Source organism: Chiloscyllium plagiosum, unplaced genomic scaffold (assembly GCF_037043375.1).
Source record: "Chiloscyllium plagiosum isolate Xiang-an unplaced genomic scaffold, Cpla_swu_hap1 HiC_scaffold_20, whole genome shotgun sequence".
Lineage (NCBI taxonomy): Eukaryota > Metazoa > Chordata > Chondrichthyes > Orectolobiformes > Hemiscylliidae > Chiloscyllium > Chiloscyllium plagiosum.
The window spans coordinates 40,646,095-40,665,659 of record NW_028270158.1 but is presented as its reverse complement, the minus strand read 5'-3'; the positions used below and the strand labels follow the sequence as shown (position 1 = coordinate 40,665,659).

Below are 19,565 nucleotides of genomic sequence, written 5' to 3'. Positions count from 1 at the left end.
AGGACCCCCATGCCTCCTCAGTGACTGGCTTACTTCCATTCCATAGGAAAATCTTAAATTGTTTTAAGGAGGTGTTTACCACAAATGATGCACCAGACTGCTTGACACCTCCACAATCATGTGGCAATCCTCATCGGCATTACAGGCTGGAATTCCATGAAGCTCTTTTGAGTTAATGATGCCTTGCCATGATCAAACTAAACCGGAAACTAAATGGAAGGTCACGTGATGCTACTGTCATCCATGCGCATATCGCTCCCATCCTGGGGGTACTAGGTCCTCCTAGGTGCCCATGCAGAGTGCCCCCAAAACAGAGGGTCTAGGGCTGTTGTCCCAATTTATTTTTCCCTGGGGACAGTTCTTCCTGGTGCACATGTGCATAAAGTAATCAAAAAGACTGATTGAAAATTGCATTTATCTCAAGAGAATTAGATTTACAGTGAGGAAATGAAGCTTGTGATACAGAGTCTTTGTTATATCTAATTTGGAGTAAATAGTTTCATTATGGGCAGTGCAAATCAGAAAGGATATTTTGGTCTTGGAATACAGTACAGATTCAACGCAATGATGCTAGACCTGAAAGGGTTTTCTTTAAAGGACAGGTTAGGATATTTTCATAAATATGGAAGATTACGAAATTGTCTCTAAGTTCAGTTAAAACATTGATAGCATAGAAAGAAAGAAAACAAACAATCTCAACTGGCATAACCTCAAAATTAAAACCACACTCTTCAGGGATGGTGTCAGGAAATATATTTTCAAACAAAGGGTTGTAAAAACCTGGGACATTCTCCCCCAAAGAGCTGTGGATGCAGGAACGATTGAGTGAATGCCATCAAAGGCCTGAGAGAAGTATAATTTCCCCTGTTCCTATGTAATGGATGGGGCCTGAATGGTCTCCTCTTGTTCAGAGGGTCAAATGGCTCCCCTCTTGTTTGTGAGTGCAGAATGACCCCTGCTTGTTCAGAGGGGCAGAATGTCCTCTGCTTGTCTTCTCTGTAAACTTCTGGTATAGTGAGTGTCACAAATCCTTCCTCACAGGGTCCTAGTCAAACAAAGAAACCTACCTGAGACCATGACAGGAGTTCGCTGGTTAAGTGGTAATGCACCATTCCATGATGCTCATCCTTTAAAATACTGCCTGTCATACAACAAAACAAGAGTAAGTTAGAGGCATAAATAAAAACAACATAATTTTAGATGGGCAAACATTAACCATCGACATGGATTTCTTGACTATTCCAAGTACATATGGCATACACAACTCTGAGTATGGAGCTCTGATACTTGGAAGGCTACCAGAGGAACCATGTTCAAATATCACCAGAAAAAAAATGTGCATTACATTCAACAAATCTGACCACTTGTGCAGATACCAACAATCTGACTCTGAAGTTCTCATGTTGCAAACAAGTCAAATGGTTACTACTGCCTACCTCAACCATTAGGCCCATACCCACATATGGTGTGGTCAACCCTTAAAGGCCTCAGCATTTCCAGGGATGGGACATATATGTGCCTTCCTGAGAATAAATGAAAAACAGACTTTTTTCACCAAATCACCGGTGATATGTCTCACCTATTATCCACCATCAATAAATCACCTGTGTTTCAATTAATCAAATTATGTGCAATAGCGAACAGGATTAAGGTCTGTGTTAGATCATTGAAATCAGCTGTCAGTGAACAAATGTTTTATGTTACAACATCCTTTCACTGACCGTGCTTTTCTCAGATCTCAACACCCTCCTTTGCATATTAAATATTGATAGACTATCCACCTGTAACGGGCATCGTAGAAAGCCATGAATCCTATTAGCCAATGCCCATGCTCTCAACAGAGATTACTGAAACACAAGCAGTAGAGTTCTTGAAGTATTCTCCCAATCTTTCCCCAATTGCACTGAGGCCAAATTTACCATCCTTTCTACTCCATAACTTTCTGACTTCAGCTGACACAGCACAGACCATCAATGTACAATAGGAAACAATACCATTCTGAGTGACGTCCTTATCCATTGACAAAAAGATTGTGAGAGGAAAAGGGTGAGACAGTGAGGTTGAGGTAATGAGAGGGAGGGACCAAGACAGGGGAAGCAAGAAAGTGAAAGAGGCAAGTAAACAGAGAAGAGAGAGGGAAATAGAGGCAAAGAAAGACACTGAACATGTGAAGTAGGGAGACAGAGGGAATGGGAGAGGGAGACTGTATAAGAGAGACAGAAAGAAACAAGAAGAGATGCAAAAATGAGCAGAGAGAGAGTAACAGAAAGTGTCTTGAGAATGAGGTGAATTGTGAAAGCCATTGTGTGATAGCAAGAGAATGTCATAGAGTCACAGAGATGGTCCAATTTGTCCATACTGACCAGCTGTCCTAAATTAGTCTGGTCCTATTTGTCAGCATTTGGTCTATATCCCTCTAACCCCTTCCTATTCATATACCCAACCAGATGTCTCTTAAATGTTGTAATTGTATCAGTCTTCACCCCTTCCTGTGGCAGCTTATTCCATACACATACCACCCTCTGTGTGAAAAAGTCGCCCCTTAGGTCCCTTTTAAATCTTTCACTTCTCACCTTCAACCTATGCCCTCTAGTTTTCACTCATACCGTGCGGAAAAGGCCTCTCCATGCCCCTTGTGATTTTATAAATTTCAATAAGGTCACCCCTCAGCCTCCGACGCTCCAGAAAAAATAGCCCCAGCCTATTAAGCCTCGCCCTATAGCTCAAACCCTTCAACCCTGGCAACATCCTTCTAAATCTTTTCTAATCCTTTCAAGTTTCATAACACCCTTTCTACAATAGGGAGACCAGAATTAAATGCAGTATTCCAACAGTGGCCTAATCAATGTCCTTGTACAGTCGCAACATGACCTCCCAACTCCTAAACACAATGCCCTGACCAATAAAGGAAAGCATACCAAACACTTTCTTCATGATCCTATCCAACTGCGACTCCACTTTTAAGGAACTATGAACCTGCACTCGAAGGTCTCTTTGTTTGGCAACAATCCCCAGGGCCTTACCGTTAAGTGTATAAGTCCTGCTCTGATTTGCCTTTCCAAAATGCAGCACCTTACATTTTTCTAAATTAAACTCCATCTTTCACTTGTTGGCCCATCTGATCAAACTGAAATGAGACAGTCTGTGAGACAAAGAGACAGAGAAGTAAATAGAGAAGACAGAGAGACTTGGACAGAGAGAAAGACAGACAATAAGTATATGACAAAGAAGGGAGTCATAGAGAGTAGGAGAGTGAGACAGAGTGAAAAATACAGCAAGTTAGATGGAGACATTTTTAGATTGACAGTAATGGGACAAAGAATGAAAAAGAGTGACTGAATATTAATGTATGAGAGGCAGAATGAAATTCCTGTTTAGTATGGGATTCAAGTGGAGGAATCCAGATGAAGTTAGTTCTTTACCTTCAAATGTAGTTTCAATAAAGTTCTTGAAAGGCTTGAGATCAGGTTTATCTCCATGGATTTTGACCAGTAATGTAAATCCGCTGCCAAATTTATTCTTGAGGTGCTGGGGACTCCCTAGGCACTTGAACTGACCATTGACCATCACAGCCAGCCTGGTGCAGAGTGCTTCACACTCTTCCATGCTGAAACATAGCGTACATACTTACTGAAGTCCAGAAATAAAATTTAAAAATACAGAAAATGAACAGAAAACAAATAGAAAATAGAAAACTTCAGCAGGTCTGGCAGCAACTGTGGAGAGAGAATTAGAGTTAATGCTTTGAGTTGAACAATTTTTCTTTGGGACTTCATCTTACAAAGGAATCATTCAATCTGAAACATTTCTTTTTTTCTCTCTTCAGAGATGCTGAAAGGTCTGCTGAGATTTTCCAGCACTTTGTTTTCATTTCAGATTTCCATCATTTGCCACATTTTGCATTTGAAAACCAGTATTAAGACTATAAATTATTATCACAAAATGCAGGAGCAGGAGTAAGCCATTCAGCCCATCAAGTCTAAACTACCATTAAATAAAATTATGGCTGATCTAAAAATCCTCAACTCCACTTGCCTAATTTTACCCCACAACCTTCAATTCCCATTAAAAAATTATCTATCTCAGCCTTGAATATACTGAACAGCCCAGCCTCAATAGCCCTCAGCAGTAAAGGATTTCACAGATTCATAAGCCTCAGTGAAGAAATTCCTCTCCACCTCTGAGTTAAATGTGCAACCCATTATTCTGAGATTATTCTAACCCTCTATTCCTAGACTATTTCCCGAGAGGAAGCAACATCTCTGCATCTACTCTGTCAAGTCCCCTCGGAATCTTTTATATTTCAAAAAGTCACCTCTTATTCATTTAAATTGCAATGAGTACATGCTCCATCCTTAAGGCGGCATGGTGACAAAGTGGTTAGCACTGCTGCCTCACAGCGTCAGAGACCCGGGTTCAATTTCCGCCTCGGGCAACTGTCTGTGTGGAGTTTGCATCTTCTTCCCCTGTCTGCGTGGATTTCCTTTGGGTGCTCCGGTTTCCTCCCACAGTCCAAAGATATGCAGGTTAGGTGAATTGGCCATGCTAAATTGCCTGTAGTGTTAGGTGAAGGGGAATGGGACTGGGTGGGTTGTTCTTCGGAGGGTCGGTGTGGACTTGTTGGGCTGAAGGGCCTGTTTCCACACTCTAAGTAATCTAATCTACTCAATCTCTCCTCAAGTCAGTCCCTTCTTACCTGGTATCATAGTGAACCTTCTCTGAAGTGCCTCCATTGTTGGTGTATTATTCCTTAGCTAAGGGTACCAAAACTATCACAGTATTCCAGCTGTGGACTGACTAGTGCATTGTGCAATTATGGCAAAACCTCCTTCCTTTTATACTCTTTTTGTGGTTCATGGATGAGGACTCTCAAATTCTTCTGTTCTGTAGCTTTCTGCAGTCTTTTCTCACTTAAATAATATTTACCTTCACTGTTCTTCCTGCCAAAGTACATGACCTCATATTTTCCCACAATATATTCCATCCGCCAAGATTTTGCTCACTCACTTAATCCGTCTATAGTTAATAATCACTTGAGGGACATGGCAGCTACTGGCTGGTCAACATTTATTGCCTGTCCCTGGTTGACCTTGAGAAGGTGGTAGTGAGCCTTCTTGAACCACTGCAGTCCCTGAGCTGTAGATGACCCACAATTCCCACAGGAAGGGAATACTCAGATTTTGATACAGTGACAGTGAAGGAATGGCAATAAATTTCCAACTCGGAGTGGTAAGTGGGTTGGAAGGGAACTTGCAGGTGGTGGTGTTCCAAAGTATCTGTTGCCCTTTTCCTTGATGGAAGTGGTCATGGGCTTGTTGTCCAAGGATCTTTGGCAAATTTCTACAGTGCATCTTATAGATAGTGCACCACTGAGCATCAGCTGTGAGGGATTGGCTCATGGATGTGGTGCCAAACAAGTGGGCTGCTTTGTCCTGAGTGTCATGCTTTTTCAGGGTTGTTGGAGCTGCACTCATCCAAGCAAGCGGGGAACATTCCACCACACTCCTGACTTGTGCCTTGTGGACAGGCTATGTGGAGTCAGCATGTGAGTTACACGTTGAAGTATTCCCATTCTCTGACCTGCTGAGGTAGCCACTGTACCTGTATGGCAAGTCCAACTGAGTTTCTCATCAATGGTAACGCCCAGTGGATTCAGTGATGGTAATGTTAAGGAGTGGTGGTTGGACTGTTTTTTTTTTGGAGATGGTCATTGCCTAGCATTTGTATGGTATGAATGTAACTGGCTATTTGTCAGCCCATATTTAGATATTGTCCATGTGTTGTTTCATTTGAACATGGGCTACTTTAGTATCTGAGGAATTGCGAATAGTCCTGGACATTGTGCAATCATAGGCAAACATCCCCACTTCTGACCTTATGATGGAGGAAAGGTCATTGAATAGCTGGAGATGAATTGGCCCAGGACACTACTTGATGAGCTCCTGCAGAGATATCCTGAAGCTGAGATGACTAACTTCTAACAACCACAACCATCTTCCCATCAGCCAGGTATGACTCCAACCAGTGCACAGTTTGCCCCCTGTTTCTCATTGATTCCAGTTTTGTTAGGGATCCTTGATGCCACACTCAGGCAAATGTGCCTTTGATGTCAAGTGCTTTAATTCTCACATTACCTATGGAATGCAACTCTTTTGTCCATGTTTGAACCAGCACTATACAAATGTCAGGAACTGAGTAGCCCTGGCGGAACCCAGTCTGGACATCCCTCCGAAGACTCTTTGTGTCAGCCTCACCATTTGCCTTCCCACCTAATTATATGCGATCTGAAAACTTGACTATAGTCCATTCACTTTCCTCATTCAAGTCACTAATATATACATCCTTGTGGGACACCATCCTGAAAATGGCTCCTTATCCTAGTCTTAGGTCAGTACAGTTGTGGATAGTGCTGAAGGATGTTGTAGGTTACAGAAGGACATAGATAAGCTGCAGAGCTGGTCTGAGAGGTGGCAAATGAAGTTTAATGCAGAAAAGTGTAAGGTGATTCACTTTGGGTGGATTAACAGGAATGCAGAGTACTGGGCGAATACTAAGATTCTTGGTAATGTAGAGGAGCAGAGCGATCTCGGTGTCCATGTACATAGATCCCTCAAAGTTGCCACCCAGGTCGATAGGGCTGTTAAGAAGGCATACGGTGTATTAGCTTTTATTAGTAGAGGGATTGAGTTTCGGAACCATGAGGTCATGTTGCAGGTGCGGCTGCACTTGGGAGTATTGCGTGCAGTTCTGGTCACCGCATTACAGGAAGGACGTGGAAGCTTTGGAAAGGGTTCAGAGGAGATTTAATAGGATGTTGCTTGGTATGGAGGGAAGGTCTTACGAGGAAAGGTTGAGGGAATTGAGCCTGTTTTCGTTAGAGAGAAGGTTGAGAGGTGACTTAATTGAGACATATAAAATAATCAGAGGGTTAGATCAGGTGGACAGCAAGATCCTTTTTCCGAGGATTGTGATGGATAGCACGAGGGGGCATAGCTTCAAATTGAGGGGTGATAGATACAGGACAAATGTCAGAGATAATTTCTTTACTCAGAGTGTAGTAGGGGAGTAGAACACTATCTGCAACAGTTGTAGAAGACTTGCCAAATTTATGGGCATTTAAATAGTCAATGGATAGGCATATGGAGGAGAATGGAATGGTGTAGGTTAGATGGACTTCAGATTGGTTTCACAGGGCAGCACAACATTGAGGGCCGAAGGGCATGTACTATGCTGCAATGTTATATGTTAGTTAGTCAATCCTCTATCCATGCTAATATACAACCTTCAACACCCATGGACTCTTATGAGCTATATAGCACAGAAACAGACCCTTTGGTCCAACCAGTCAATGCCAACCTTAATCCCAAACTAAATTAGTCCCACTTGCCTACACGTGGTCCTTATCACTCCAAACATTTATAGAGTCTTAGAGTTGTAAAGCACGGAAACAAACCTTTTGGTCCATCTGTCTATGCCAACCACACATCCTAAATTAACCTCGTCCCATTTGCCAGCATTTGGTCCATATCCCTCTAAACCCTTCTTATTCACATACCCATCCAGATGTCTTTTAATTGTTGTACCAGCCTCCACACTTCCTCTGGCAGTTCATTCCATACAAGCACCACCCTCTGCATGAAAACTTTGCATCTTTCCCTCTTCACCTTAAACCTATGCCCTCTAGTTTTGGACTCCCCTACCCTGGGAGAAAAGACCTTAGTTATTCACCCTATCCATGCCCCTCATGATTTTATAAACCTCTATAAGGTCACCCCTCAGCCTCTGATGCTCCAGGGAAAATAACCCAGGCTATTCAGTGTTTGTGTACAAGTATAAACAGATTCAAGAGCAGCTTCTTCCCCACTGTTAACAGACTTTTGAATGGACCTCTTTAATGATCATGTTGATCTCACTCCGCACCTTCTCGGCAGCTGTAAAATTGTATCCTATACTCTGTTCAGTTACCCTGATGTATTTGCATTGTACAATCTATCTGTAAAGCAAATAAGACAACACTTTTCACTGTATCTCAGTAAACATGACAGTAATAAATATATCAAATTATTCATTTACTTATCCTAATGTCTTTTAAACATTGCAACTGTACCCACATCCAGCACTTCCTCTGGGAAATTCATTCCACACATGAACCATTCTGTGGAAAAAAAATCCCCGCATGTCTTATTAAAATCTTTCTCCTCTAATCTTAAAAATATGCCCGCTAGACTTGAATTCCCCCACTCTAGGAAAAGACACTTTACATTCACCTTATCTATACACCTCATAATTTTGTACATCTCTATAACGCCACCCTTCAACCTCCTATGCTCCAGTGAAAAAAGTCTCAGCCTCTCCAGCCTCTCATTATAACTCAAACCCTCCATTCCTAGCAACATCCTGATAAGTCTCTTTGGAATGCTCTCCAGCTTAATAATGTCCTTCCTATAAAAGGTCTCACCACCATCCTGTACAACCTCAACATAATACTCCAACTCCAATACGCAAAGTCTGACCAATGAAAGCAACCATGCTAAATGCCTTCTTAACCACCTTATCATTATGTGGTGCAAACTTCAAAGAATTATGTACCTGTTCTACAACACTACCCAAGACCTTGGTTTTAATTGTATAATTATTTTGTACCCTTGCTTCTTTTACCAAAATTCAATATCTTACATTTATCCAAATTAAACTCCATCTGCCACTCTTCAGCCCATTGACCCAACTGATCAAGATGTCTTTGTAATGTTAGTTAACCTTCCTCACTGTATGCTTCCCATTTATCTATCCTGCTTGTTAGCTCCTCAAAGAATTCCAGTAGGTTTGTCAGCATGACTTCCCCTTCATGAAACCATCCTGACTCTGCTTAATTGCATTATGTATTTATAAATGGTATGCTATTATATCTTTTATAACATTTTCCTAATTAGAAAGATTAAGCTAACTGGTCTATAGTTACCTTGATTTTTGTCTCTCTCCCTTTCCAAATGAAGGTGTTACATTGAAAATTTCCCAATCCTCTACAACTTTTCTAGAATTTAAGGAACCTGGAAGATTACTACTGGTGCGTCAACTAACTCTGTAGGTAATTCCTTTAATATCCTAGCATGTATCTCAAGGTCTTATTGGTCTTTAGCCTCATTAGTTTCCTAGTACTTTTTCTTTAGTGATAATTATTGTATTTATTTCCTCTCCTCCTTTTGCCTGTTGAATATTTAATAATATTAGAATGCTATCAGTTTCCTCTACTGTGAAGATTGATGCAAAGTATTTATTCAACTCCTCTGCCATTTCTTGGTTCACCATTATTATCTATGTTCAATGTGCCTATGTTTATTTGGGCTTCTCACTCCCTTTTTTATATATTCAAAGAAGCTTCCTGTTGTCCATCTTGATATTGCTTGCAAATTTACCTTCAAAGTTTATTTTCTCCCTCTTTATATTTTTGGCTGTTTTTTGTTAGTCTTTAAAATTTCCCCAAACCTTCAGTTTACCATCTTTAAAACATAGTAGAGCATTCAATTCTGAGCAATACACCTCAAGAAAAATTTTGGAGGGGCTGCAGCTTAGATTTATCAGAATGGTATTAGGTCTAAAAGAGTTAAATTATAAAGCCATAGTGCGCAAACTGCTAGCTGTATATTAACTACATTGAATTGGATATTGATAGTAAACGTTAACTAGGGATTCACTTCTGTTCTCACAATGCGGTAACAGAATGGTTGCCTCAAAGGTGGGGGCAAGAAAACCAAAAGAAAATTCAGACAGCAAATTAAAATCCTCATGGCCATTGTGGAAAGTGATAGAAAGCAAGGAATAATAACACTTCCTTAAGATTTTATTGTCAAAGATGCTTTCAACCAATGTCAACTCTCATCCTTAACTTCCATGAGATGGGTGACAGTGAACTTCCTTCTTGAGCTGCTGTAGTTCTTGTGGTGTAGGTACCGCCCCCTCCCCCCCCCCCCCCCCCCCGCCCCCTTAAGGCTGTTAAGGTGGAGGTTCTAAAATTTTAATTCTGCAACAATGAAGGAATAGTGATGTAGTCCCATGTCAGGATAATGTATGATTTGGAGGGAAACTTGCAGTTGGTGGCTTTCCCATATATGAACTGCCTTTGTTCTTCAAAGCTGTAGCAGGCATGGGTCTCAAGATACTGTTGAAGGATCCTTAACAAGTTGTTGCAGTAAACTGGAGATGGTGGGGTAGTTATAACACCACAGGATTAATAATACAGAGGCTCAAGCTGATGCCTCGGAAACACAGTATTAAATTCCACAATGGAAGCAGAATTAAATTCAATTAAATGTAAAGTATTTGATAAAAATTATGAGAGCTAAATTCTATGATGGCAATTATAGAGTGTTATGAAAACCCAATGGGATCACTAGAATCTTTAAGGGAAGTAAATCTGTTGCTCCTGCATGGCATTCTGGACATACAGGAACATAGTTTATAGCCTTTAGAATTGGCTCAGCAAGTCACTCAGATGCATCAAATCGTTACGTAAAAATCAAAAAGGAACAAGACTTGGCAGACTATGTGGCATCTGCTGAGGCACAAGAAATGACAACAGCACACCCAGCTTAGTTGACTCCATAAAATCCACTTTGAGACTGAGCTTCTGGCAGGTTGTGAGGGAGCCACAAAGATAATTTTGTTTTTACTTGTCCTGGTCCTCACCAATCTACCAGTCACAGATGCATCTGTTCATGACTGTAGGAGTGGTCACTGCACAGTTCTTGTGAAGATGAAGTTGTGGCATTATCACTGTGCTGGGCAGGAAAGAACTAGCAGCTCAAAGCTGGGTGCCCATCAAGGGCTATGGGCCTTCAGCAGCAGCAGAATTGTATTCAACTACAATCAGTAGTAATCTTATCATCCAATAAATGCTCCACCTTGCCATTATCATCAAGCCAGCAGATCTCCTGGTTCAATAAAGAATGCAGGAGGAACAACACCAAGCACACCTAAAATATAATGTCAAAATGGTGAAGCCAGGTGAACTTACGTGCCAAATAACAAATACAGCAAGTATTAGACAGGGCTAAGCAATTCCACAAATGGAAGATTAAACCAAAGATACTCAGTCCTGCCATATCCAGTGGTGGCCAATGAAACAATTGGTTCTACTAATATCCTTAATGAGCCTACACAGTAGGGCCTCCTCTAACCTAATTAAGAATCCACAGACTCGTAGCAAAAAAAGGGGGTTGAGGGAAGTGTCTGGTGAGTAAAGTGCGAGTCTTTGGCTCAGGAGTCTTCGGCGAAAAGGCTGAGTGAGATTACGCTACAGTTGAAGAGGGTGAAGACATGACTGCCAAGCTGATTCAGTGTGTTGCATGCATGATGTGGGAGGTCAGGGACACTGATGGTGTCTGTGGCTCCTACAGCTGTGGAAAGTGTGTACACATAGAGCTTCTGAAGGAGCATGTTGCAACACTGAAGAAAGGGCAAGATGATCTCAGGCTCATCCGAGATATCAAGAATTTTCTGGACAGGACCTTCAGCGAGGTCATTACACCGAGCATATCAGAAGAGAAAAGGAAGATGATGATGAGGAAGGAAGAGATGATTCAAGTACAAGAGGCCCTGGGGAAGTACCTCTCATGAACAGGTTGAATCTCTTGGAAACTGTCGAGACAGACGACACTGTCAGTCCGAGAGGCGGACAGGTCTGCGAATCGAAAATTTGCGTGGAGACAGAGCCAAGGAGTCAGACATCATGCAGAGCTATGGTAATAAGGGACTCCGTAGTGAGAGGGACTGAAAGGGGTTTCTGCAGCAACAGGCGGGATTTGAGGATGGTGCGTTGCCTTCCTGGTGCCAGGATCCAGGACGTCACCAACAGAATGCAGGGAATCCTCAAGGGTGAAGGTGAAGAGCCAGAGGTGGTGGTGCATGACGGCACAAATGATGTTGGGAAGAAGAGGAGGGACATTCTACAGCCGGACTTCAGAGAACTCAAAAGAAGGCTGAAAAGCAGGACTTCTAGGCTGGTTATCTCCGGTTTGCTTCCAGTTCCTCGGGTTGGAGAGGGCAGGAATAGGGAGATAATGGACTTGAATGTGTGGCTGAGGAACTGGTGCAGGAAGCAAGGACTTAAATTCTTGGATCACTGGGGTATGTTTTGCAGTAAGGATAAATTATACAAGAGGGATAGGTTGCACCTTAATAGGTGGGGGACCAGCATTCTGGCAGACAGGTTTGCCACTGCAGCACAGGTGTGTTTAAATTAAGTAGTTGGAGGGAGGGGACAAACTAAAATTTAAGAAGGAAGTTAAAGGGAAAGTGAGAATAAGAGGAGTTAAGAAAGACAGCAGAATCAATGGAGCAGAAAACTTAAGAAGAGATCATACAGTATGGTCAAGTGAAATACGGATTGATAGGAAGAGTGAGGGGAGTTACAGATTAAAAATATTATATATGAATGCACGAAGCATAAGAAATAAGGTGGATGAGCTTGAGGCTCAGTTGGAAATTGGCAGGTACAATGTTGTGGGGATAACTGAGACGTGGCTTCAAGTGGACAGGGGCTGGGAAATGAATATTCAAGGCTATACATGCTATGGAAAGGACAGACTGATGGGCAGAGGGAGTGGGTAGCCCTGGAGGTGAGGAATGATATTCAGTCCCTTGAGAGGGGGGACAAAGAATCAGGAGATGTACAGTCAGTATGGATAGAGCTGAGAAATTCTCAGGGTAGAAAGACCCTAATGGGAGTCAACTACAGGCCCCTAAACAGTAGTCTGGATGTAGGGTGTAAGTTTAACCAGGAGTTAAAATTGGCCTGTTGCAAAGGTATTACTACAGTTGTTATGGAGGATTTCAACATGCAAATAAACTAAGAGAATCTGGACCCAAAAAGAGGGAGTTTGTGGAGTGCTCTGAGATGGATTCTGAGAACAGCTTGTACTGGAGCCCACCAGGGAGAAGGCAATTCTGGATCTGGTGTTGTGCAACGAACTGGATTTGATCAGGGACCTCGAAGTAAAGAAGCCATTAGGAGGTAGTGACCATAATATGATAAGTTTTAATCTGCAATTTGAGAGGGAGAAGGGAGAATCGGAAGTATTAGTATTGCAGTTGAACAAAGGGAACCATGGAGCTATGAGGAAGGAGCTGGCCAAAGTTCAATGGTTCAATACTATGGCAGGGATGGCAGTGGAACAACAATGACAGGTATTTGTGAATATAATGCAGAAGGTGCAGGATCAGTTCATTCCAAAGAGGAAGAAAGATCCTAAGGAGAGGCAGAGGTGGCCATGGCTGACAAGGGAAGTTAAGGACTGTATAAAAATAAAAGAGAAGTATAACATAGCAAAGATGAGCAGGAAGCCAGAGGACTGGGAATCTTTTAAAGAGCGACAGAGGATAACTAAAAAGCAATACACGGAGAGAAAATGAGATACAAAGGCAAATTGGCCAAAAATATAAAGGAGGACAGTAAAAGTTTTTTTAGGTGTGAAAAGAAAAAAATGTTAAGATTAAAATTGGGCCCTTGAAGACAGAAACGGGTGAATTTATTATGGGGAACAAGGAAATGGCAGAAGAGTTGAATAGGTACTTTGGATCTGTCTTCACTGGGGAAGACACAAGCAATCTCCCAGATGTAATAGTGGCTGAAGGACCTAGGGTAATGGATGAACTGAAAGGAATTTATATTAGGCAGGAAATGGTGTTTGATAGACTGTTAGGTCTGAAGGCTGATAAGTCCCCGGGACCTGATGGCTCTAGAAATCGTGGACACATTGGTAATCATTCTCCAATGTTCTATAGATTCAGGATCAGTTCCTGAGGGTGGCTAATGTTGTCCCACTTTTCAAGAAAGGAAGGAGAGAGAAAACAATGAATTATAGACCGGTAAGCCTGACGTCAGTGGTGGGAAAGATGCTGGAGTCAATTGCAAAAGATGAAATTACGACTCATTTGGATAGCAGTAACAGGATAGGTCAGAGTCAGCATGGATTTATGAAGGGGAAATCGTGCTTAACTAATCTTCTGGAATTTTTTGAGGATGTAACTATGGAGATGGACAAGGGAGAGTCAGTGGATGTCATGTACCTGGACTTTCAGAAAGCCTTTGATAAAGTCCCACATAGGAGATAAGTGAGCAAAATTAGGGCACATGGTATTGGGGGCAAAATACTGACTTGGATTGAAAATTGGCTGGCTGACAGGAAGCAAAGAGTAGTGATAAACGGGTCGCTTTCGAATGGCAGGCGGTGACCAGTGGGGTACCACAAGGTTCGGTGCTAAGACCACAGCTGTTTACAATATACATTAATGACATAGATGAAGACATTAAAAGTAATATTAGCAAATTTGCTGATGACAGAAAGCTGGGTGGCAGGGTGAAATGTGAGGAGGATGTTATGAGAATACAGGGTGACTTGGACAGGCTAGGTGAGTGGACGGATGCATGGCAGATGCAGTTTAATGTGGATAAATGTGTGGTTATCCACTTTGGTGGCAAGAACAGGAAGACAGAATACTATCTAAATGGAGTCAAGTTAGAGAAAGGGGAAGTACAACAAGATCTAGGTGTTCTTGTACATCAGTCAATGAAAACAAGCATGCATGTGAAGAAAGCTAATGGCATGCTGGCCTTCATAACAAGAGGAATTGAGTATAAGAGCAAACAGGTCTTTCTGCAGCTGTACAGGGCCCTGGTGAGACTGCACCTGGAGTATTGTTTGTAGTTTTGGTCTCCAAATTTGATGAAGGACATTCTGGCTATTGAGGGAGTGCAGCGTAGGTTCACGAGGTCGATTCCCAGAATGGCGGGACTATCATATGTTGAAAGATTGGAGCGGGTGGGCTTGTATACACTTGAGTTTAGAAAGATGAGAAGGGATCTGAGATGTATAAGATTATTAAAGGATTGGACGCTCTGGAGGCAGGAAGCATGTTTCCACTGATGGGTGAGTCCAGAACCAGAGGTCAGAGTTTAAAAATAAAAAGTAGGCAATTTAGAACAGAGTTGAGGAGAAACTTCTACACCCAGAGAGTAGTGGACATATGGAATGCTCAGCCCCAGAAGGCAGTGGAGGCTGAGTCTCTGGATACTTTCAAGAAAGAGATGGATAGAGCTCTTCAAGATAGCGGAATCAAGGGTTGTGGGGATAAGGCAGGAAGAGAATACTGATTATGGATGATCAGCCATGAACATAATAAATGGTGATGGTGGCTCGAACGGCCGAACGGCCTACTCCTGCACCAATTATCTATTGACCAGTTAACCTAGCACATTAGAGCAAACAACAAGGCTTAAGAATTTACATCTATCTTCAGCTAAAAGTGTTGAATGGATGATCCATCTCAGTGTCCTCTTGAATTCTCCAGCCAATTAGATACCCTTGCCAATTAGATTCATTCCATGTGATATTGAGAATGACTGAAGGCACTGTGTACTGGAAAGGCAATTGATCCTAACAACATCCCAGCAATAGTACTGAAGACCTGTACTTCAGAACTTACTGTGCCCTTAGACAAGCTATTCTAGTGTAGCTACAATGCTGGCATCTAGTCAACAATGGAGAGAATTGCAAAGATATTTTCATCTACAAGAAGCAGTACAATTCTAGCAATCTACTGAATCATGTGATGTGATAGAACAGTTATAAACAGTGCTACCTTACAATGCTTTCATAGCAATAACATGCTCATGAATACTCAGTTCAAGTTCCACGAGGGTCACGTGTGTCCTGAATTCATTACAAACCTGGCCTAATAATAAAAGATATGAACTCAAGATGTGAGTGAGTGACTGCCTTTGACATTCAGAGTTATAAATCTCAACACCAGGTTATAGTCCAACAGGTTTATCTGGAAGCATTAGCTTTTGGAGTGCTGCTCCTTCATCAGGCTCCAAATATTAATGCTTCCAAATAAATCTGTTGGACTATAATCTGGTGTTGTGAGATTTTTTAACTTTGTACACCCCAGTCCAACACCAGCATCTCCAAATTTTGACATTCAAGTAGCATCAAGGACACATAGAACTTAGAACATTACACGCAGTACAGGCCCTTAAGCCCTCGATGTTGCGCCGCCCTGTCATACTAATCTGAAGCCCAACCCACCTACACTATTCCATGTACGTCCATATGCCTGCCCAATGATGACTTAAATGCACATAAACTTGGCGAATCTACTACCGATGCAGGCAAAGCATTCCATACCTTTACTACTCTCTGAGTAAAGAAACTACCTCTGACATCTGTCTTATACCTATCTCCCCTCACTTTAAAGTCGTGTCCCCTCGTGTTTGCCGTCCCCATACTTGGAAAAAGGCTCTCCCTGTCCACCCTATCTATCCCTCTGATTATCTTGTATGTCTCTATTAAGTCACCTCTCAACCTTCTTCTCTCTAACAAGAACAGCCTCAAGGCCCTCAGCCATTCCTCGTAAGACATTCCTTCCATACCAGGCAATATCCTAGTAAATCTCCTCTGCATCCTTTCCAAAGCTTCCACATCCTTCTTATAATGCGGTGACCAGAACTGTACATAATACTCCAAGTGTGGCCACACCAGAGCTTTATACAGCTGCAGCATAACCTCCTGGTTCTGGAACTCAATCCCTCTATTAATAAAGGCCAAAACACTGTATGCCTTCTTAACAACCCTGTCAATCTGAGTGGCAACTTTCAGGGATCTGTGTACATGGACACCAAGATCTCGCTGCTCATCTGCACTCCCAAGAATCCTACCATTAGCCCAGTACTTTGTATTCCGATTACTCCGGCCAAAGTGAATCACCTCACACTTGTCCACATTAAGCTCCATTTGCCACCTCTCAGCCCAGCTCTGCATCCTATCTATGTCTCTCTGCAACCTACTACATCCTTCGTCACTATCCACAACTCCACAGACCTTAGTGTCGTCCGCAAATTTGCTAACCCACCCTTCTAAGCCCTCATCCAGGTCATTTATAAAAATGATGAACAGCAGTGGACTCAACACCGACCCTTGCGGTACGCTGCTAGTAACTGGACACCAAGATGAACAGGTTCCATCAACTACAACCCTCTGTTTTCTTTCAGCAAGCCAATTACTGATCCAAACTGCTATGTCTCCCACAATCCCTAGCAAAACTGGAGTCAATGGGACTTGGGGAAACTGTCCACTGGCTGGAGTCACACATAACACAAAGGAAGATGGTTTTGGTTGCAACAAGTCAATCATCTCAGTTTCAAACTTTGCTGCAAGAGTTCCTCAGAGTAGTGTCCTGGGCAGAACCATCTTCAGATCTTCAGCCATTTTCAGATCTTCATTGGTCTCCTTCCTTCTTTTATAAGGTCATAAGTGGAGATATTCACTGATGATTTCCAGGCTCCCTTTCCATGCACATCCTCCACTATTCTGACTTGGAATCACCATTCTTTGTTACTGGATCAAATCCTGGAATTTCCTTTCTAACACTACTGTAATTATGTGTATACCACAGACTTCACAGGTTGAAGATGGCTCACCTTTATCAAGGACAGCTAAGGATGGGAGAACAGCAACACCCAAACTCATGAAAGAATATTAGAAAAAAACTTTGCTGCTATTGTATACAGGTGATGGATTTGAATGGTGGAACAGGCTGAAGGGGCTGAATAGCCTCCTCCTGTTATGAACTAAAGTGTAACCTGATTGTAACAGAGAAACACACTGCATACCTGTGAGAAGTGATGACAATGGACTTTCCATCTTGTAGAGATCTGGTCACCGCATCCCATAATAGTCTCCTGGAAACAGGATCCATGCCAGTGGAAGGTTCATCCAGGAAGATGACAGCAGGGTTTCCAATCATCGCCACTGCAGTGCTCAACTTTCGCTTATTTCCACCACTAGGACAGGACAAAACCAGCAGCAACATGATGCTTGGGAAAGGGAGATAAGGACCAGGAATACAGATGTAGAAGGAGAAAGACTGGAATAGGGGCAGAGAGGAAGGATCGGAATTTCATAACAGGCAGTCAGTGACCAGGAATCCTGACAAACGAGATGAGGTGGGAATCTTGGAGTCTCAGTAAAGAGTGAGAAACTGGGAATTGCAGCACAGGCAGAGATTTGAAATCTTATAACAGGGTATTTTGGTGCAGGGAGTAACAGAGTTGGAATGTCAGCACAGCAAAAGAATTACAATCTTGGCAGTTGGTTTCCCAATCCATGGTGTTTCCTACCCTGAGGAATTTCATTGGTGTTGATGTGGTAAATTCCAGATAGCACAGTCTTAAAAGACTGCAGTCCTTCTCGCCTTCTGTATCACTAACCTACTAAACCAAAATATGCACTCTTCAGCCATATTATCACCTTTGCATATTTCACAACCGCTTGAACTATACTGTAAATGGAAGAGCCTTGGGAAAAGTTGATGAGCAGAGAGATCTGGGAGTTCAGGTCCATTGTACCCTGAAGGTGGCTGCACAGGTGGATAGAATGGTCAAGAAGACATATGGTATACTTGACTTCATCGGACAGGGTACTGTGTACAACAGCTGGCAAGTCATGTTAAAATTGTACAAGACTTTGGTTCAGCTGCATTTAGAATATTGTGCACAGTCTGGTCACCACATTACCAAAAGAATGTGGACACTTTAGAGACGGTGCAGAGAAGGTTTACGAAGATGTTGCCTGGTGTTGAAGGTGCTAGCTCTGAAAAGAAGTTGAGTAGGATAGGATTGCTTTCATTAGAAAAAAGGAGATTGAGGGGGAACCTGATTGAGGTCGATAAAATCATGAAGGATACGGACAGGGTGGATAGAGATAAGCTTTTTCCTATGGTGAGGGATTCAATAACGAGAGGTCACATGTTCAAAGTGAGAGGAGGAAAGTTTAAGAGGGATACACACAGAAAGTACTTACACAGAGGGTGGTGGGTGCCTGGAATTTGTTGCCAGCAGAGGTAGCAGAGGCAGGCACAGTAGACTCATTTAAGGTGCGGCTGGACAGATGCATGAGTAGGTGGGTAGCACAGGGATACAGATCCTTAGGAATCGGGTGATAGATTTAGACAGTTGATGTTGATCGACACAGGCTTGGAGGGCTGAAGGGCCTGCTCCTGAGCTGTAAATGTTCTTTGTTATTTGAAATCATGAAGGGCTTTGTTGTCCAGTGCATGATAGATTAAATAGCTTTTGTGTGCTGTGAACTTTATAGCCACTGAGAAGAGTTCTCTAACATCAATCCTTCTACTTAATAGATGAACAAGCAATAAAGAAAAGGCAAGGGGAAGGAGATACAATTAATGATCTGGATTTACTTACCTGTATGTCCGCACAAGCTTCTGGGCATGAGATTCAAGCAGGAAACTCTGCAGCTGATCATCCACACTCTGCTGGATCATGTGCTCGGGGATGCCCCGTAATCTTGCAAACAGATTCAGTGTTTCCCGCCCTGTCATATGACCAAGCAGAGCATCAAACTGGGGACAGTAACCAATCTTCTGGCGCACCTATCCAAGAATAGAAAGAAAATACCTTGGAAATAACAAAAACAGAGAGCTAAAGTTCAGGAACTACAGTGTTCCATCGACCCTACCACCTGTCTGTAAGATGGAAACATCTTTCTCCT

At 42.4% G+C, this 19,565-nt stretch overlaps 2 protein-coding genes across 3 annotated transcripts in view; one reads left to right on the top strand and one right to left on the bottom strand.

Annotated features, from left to right (window-relative positions):
- The window catches only part of abca3b (ATP binding cassette subfamily A member 3b), a 137,638-nt gene that overhangs the window by 5,336 nt on the left and 112,737 nt on the right, over positions 1-19,565 (bottom strand). For both annotated transcript variants that reach the window (XM_087997845.1, XM_043711549.2), the window contains 4 exons: positions 19,259-19,446; positions 17,669-17,839; positions 3,423-3,607; positions 1,068-1,141 (listed from right to left, as the gene is read on the bottom strand). In XM_087997845.1, the coding sequence (XP_087853971.1) occupies positions 1,068-1,141; positions 3,423-3,607; positions 17,669-17,839; positions 19,259-19,446 (618 nt within the window). The remainder of the gene's footprint in view (positions 1-1,067; positions 1,142-3,422; positions 3,608-17,668; positions 17,840-19,258; positions 19,447-19,565) is intronic.
- LOC148146603 (uncharacterized) lies at positions 11,314-17,465 on the top strand. Its single transcript, XM_087998050.1, is given in 3 exon segments — positions 11,314-11,587; positions 11,590-12,123; positions 17,452-17,465. Coding segments are annotated over 3 exon segments (822 nt in total).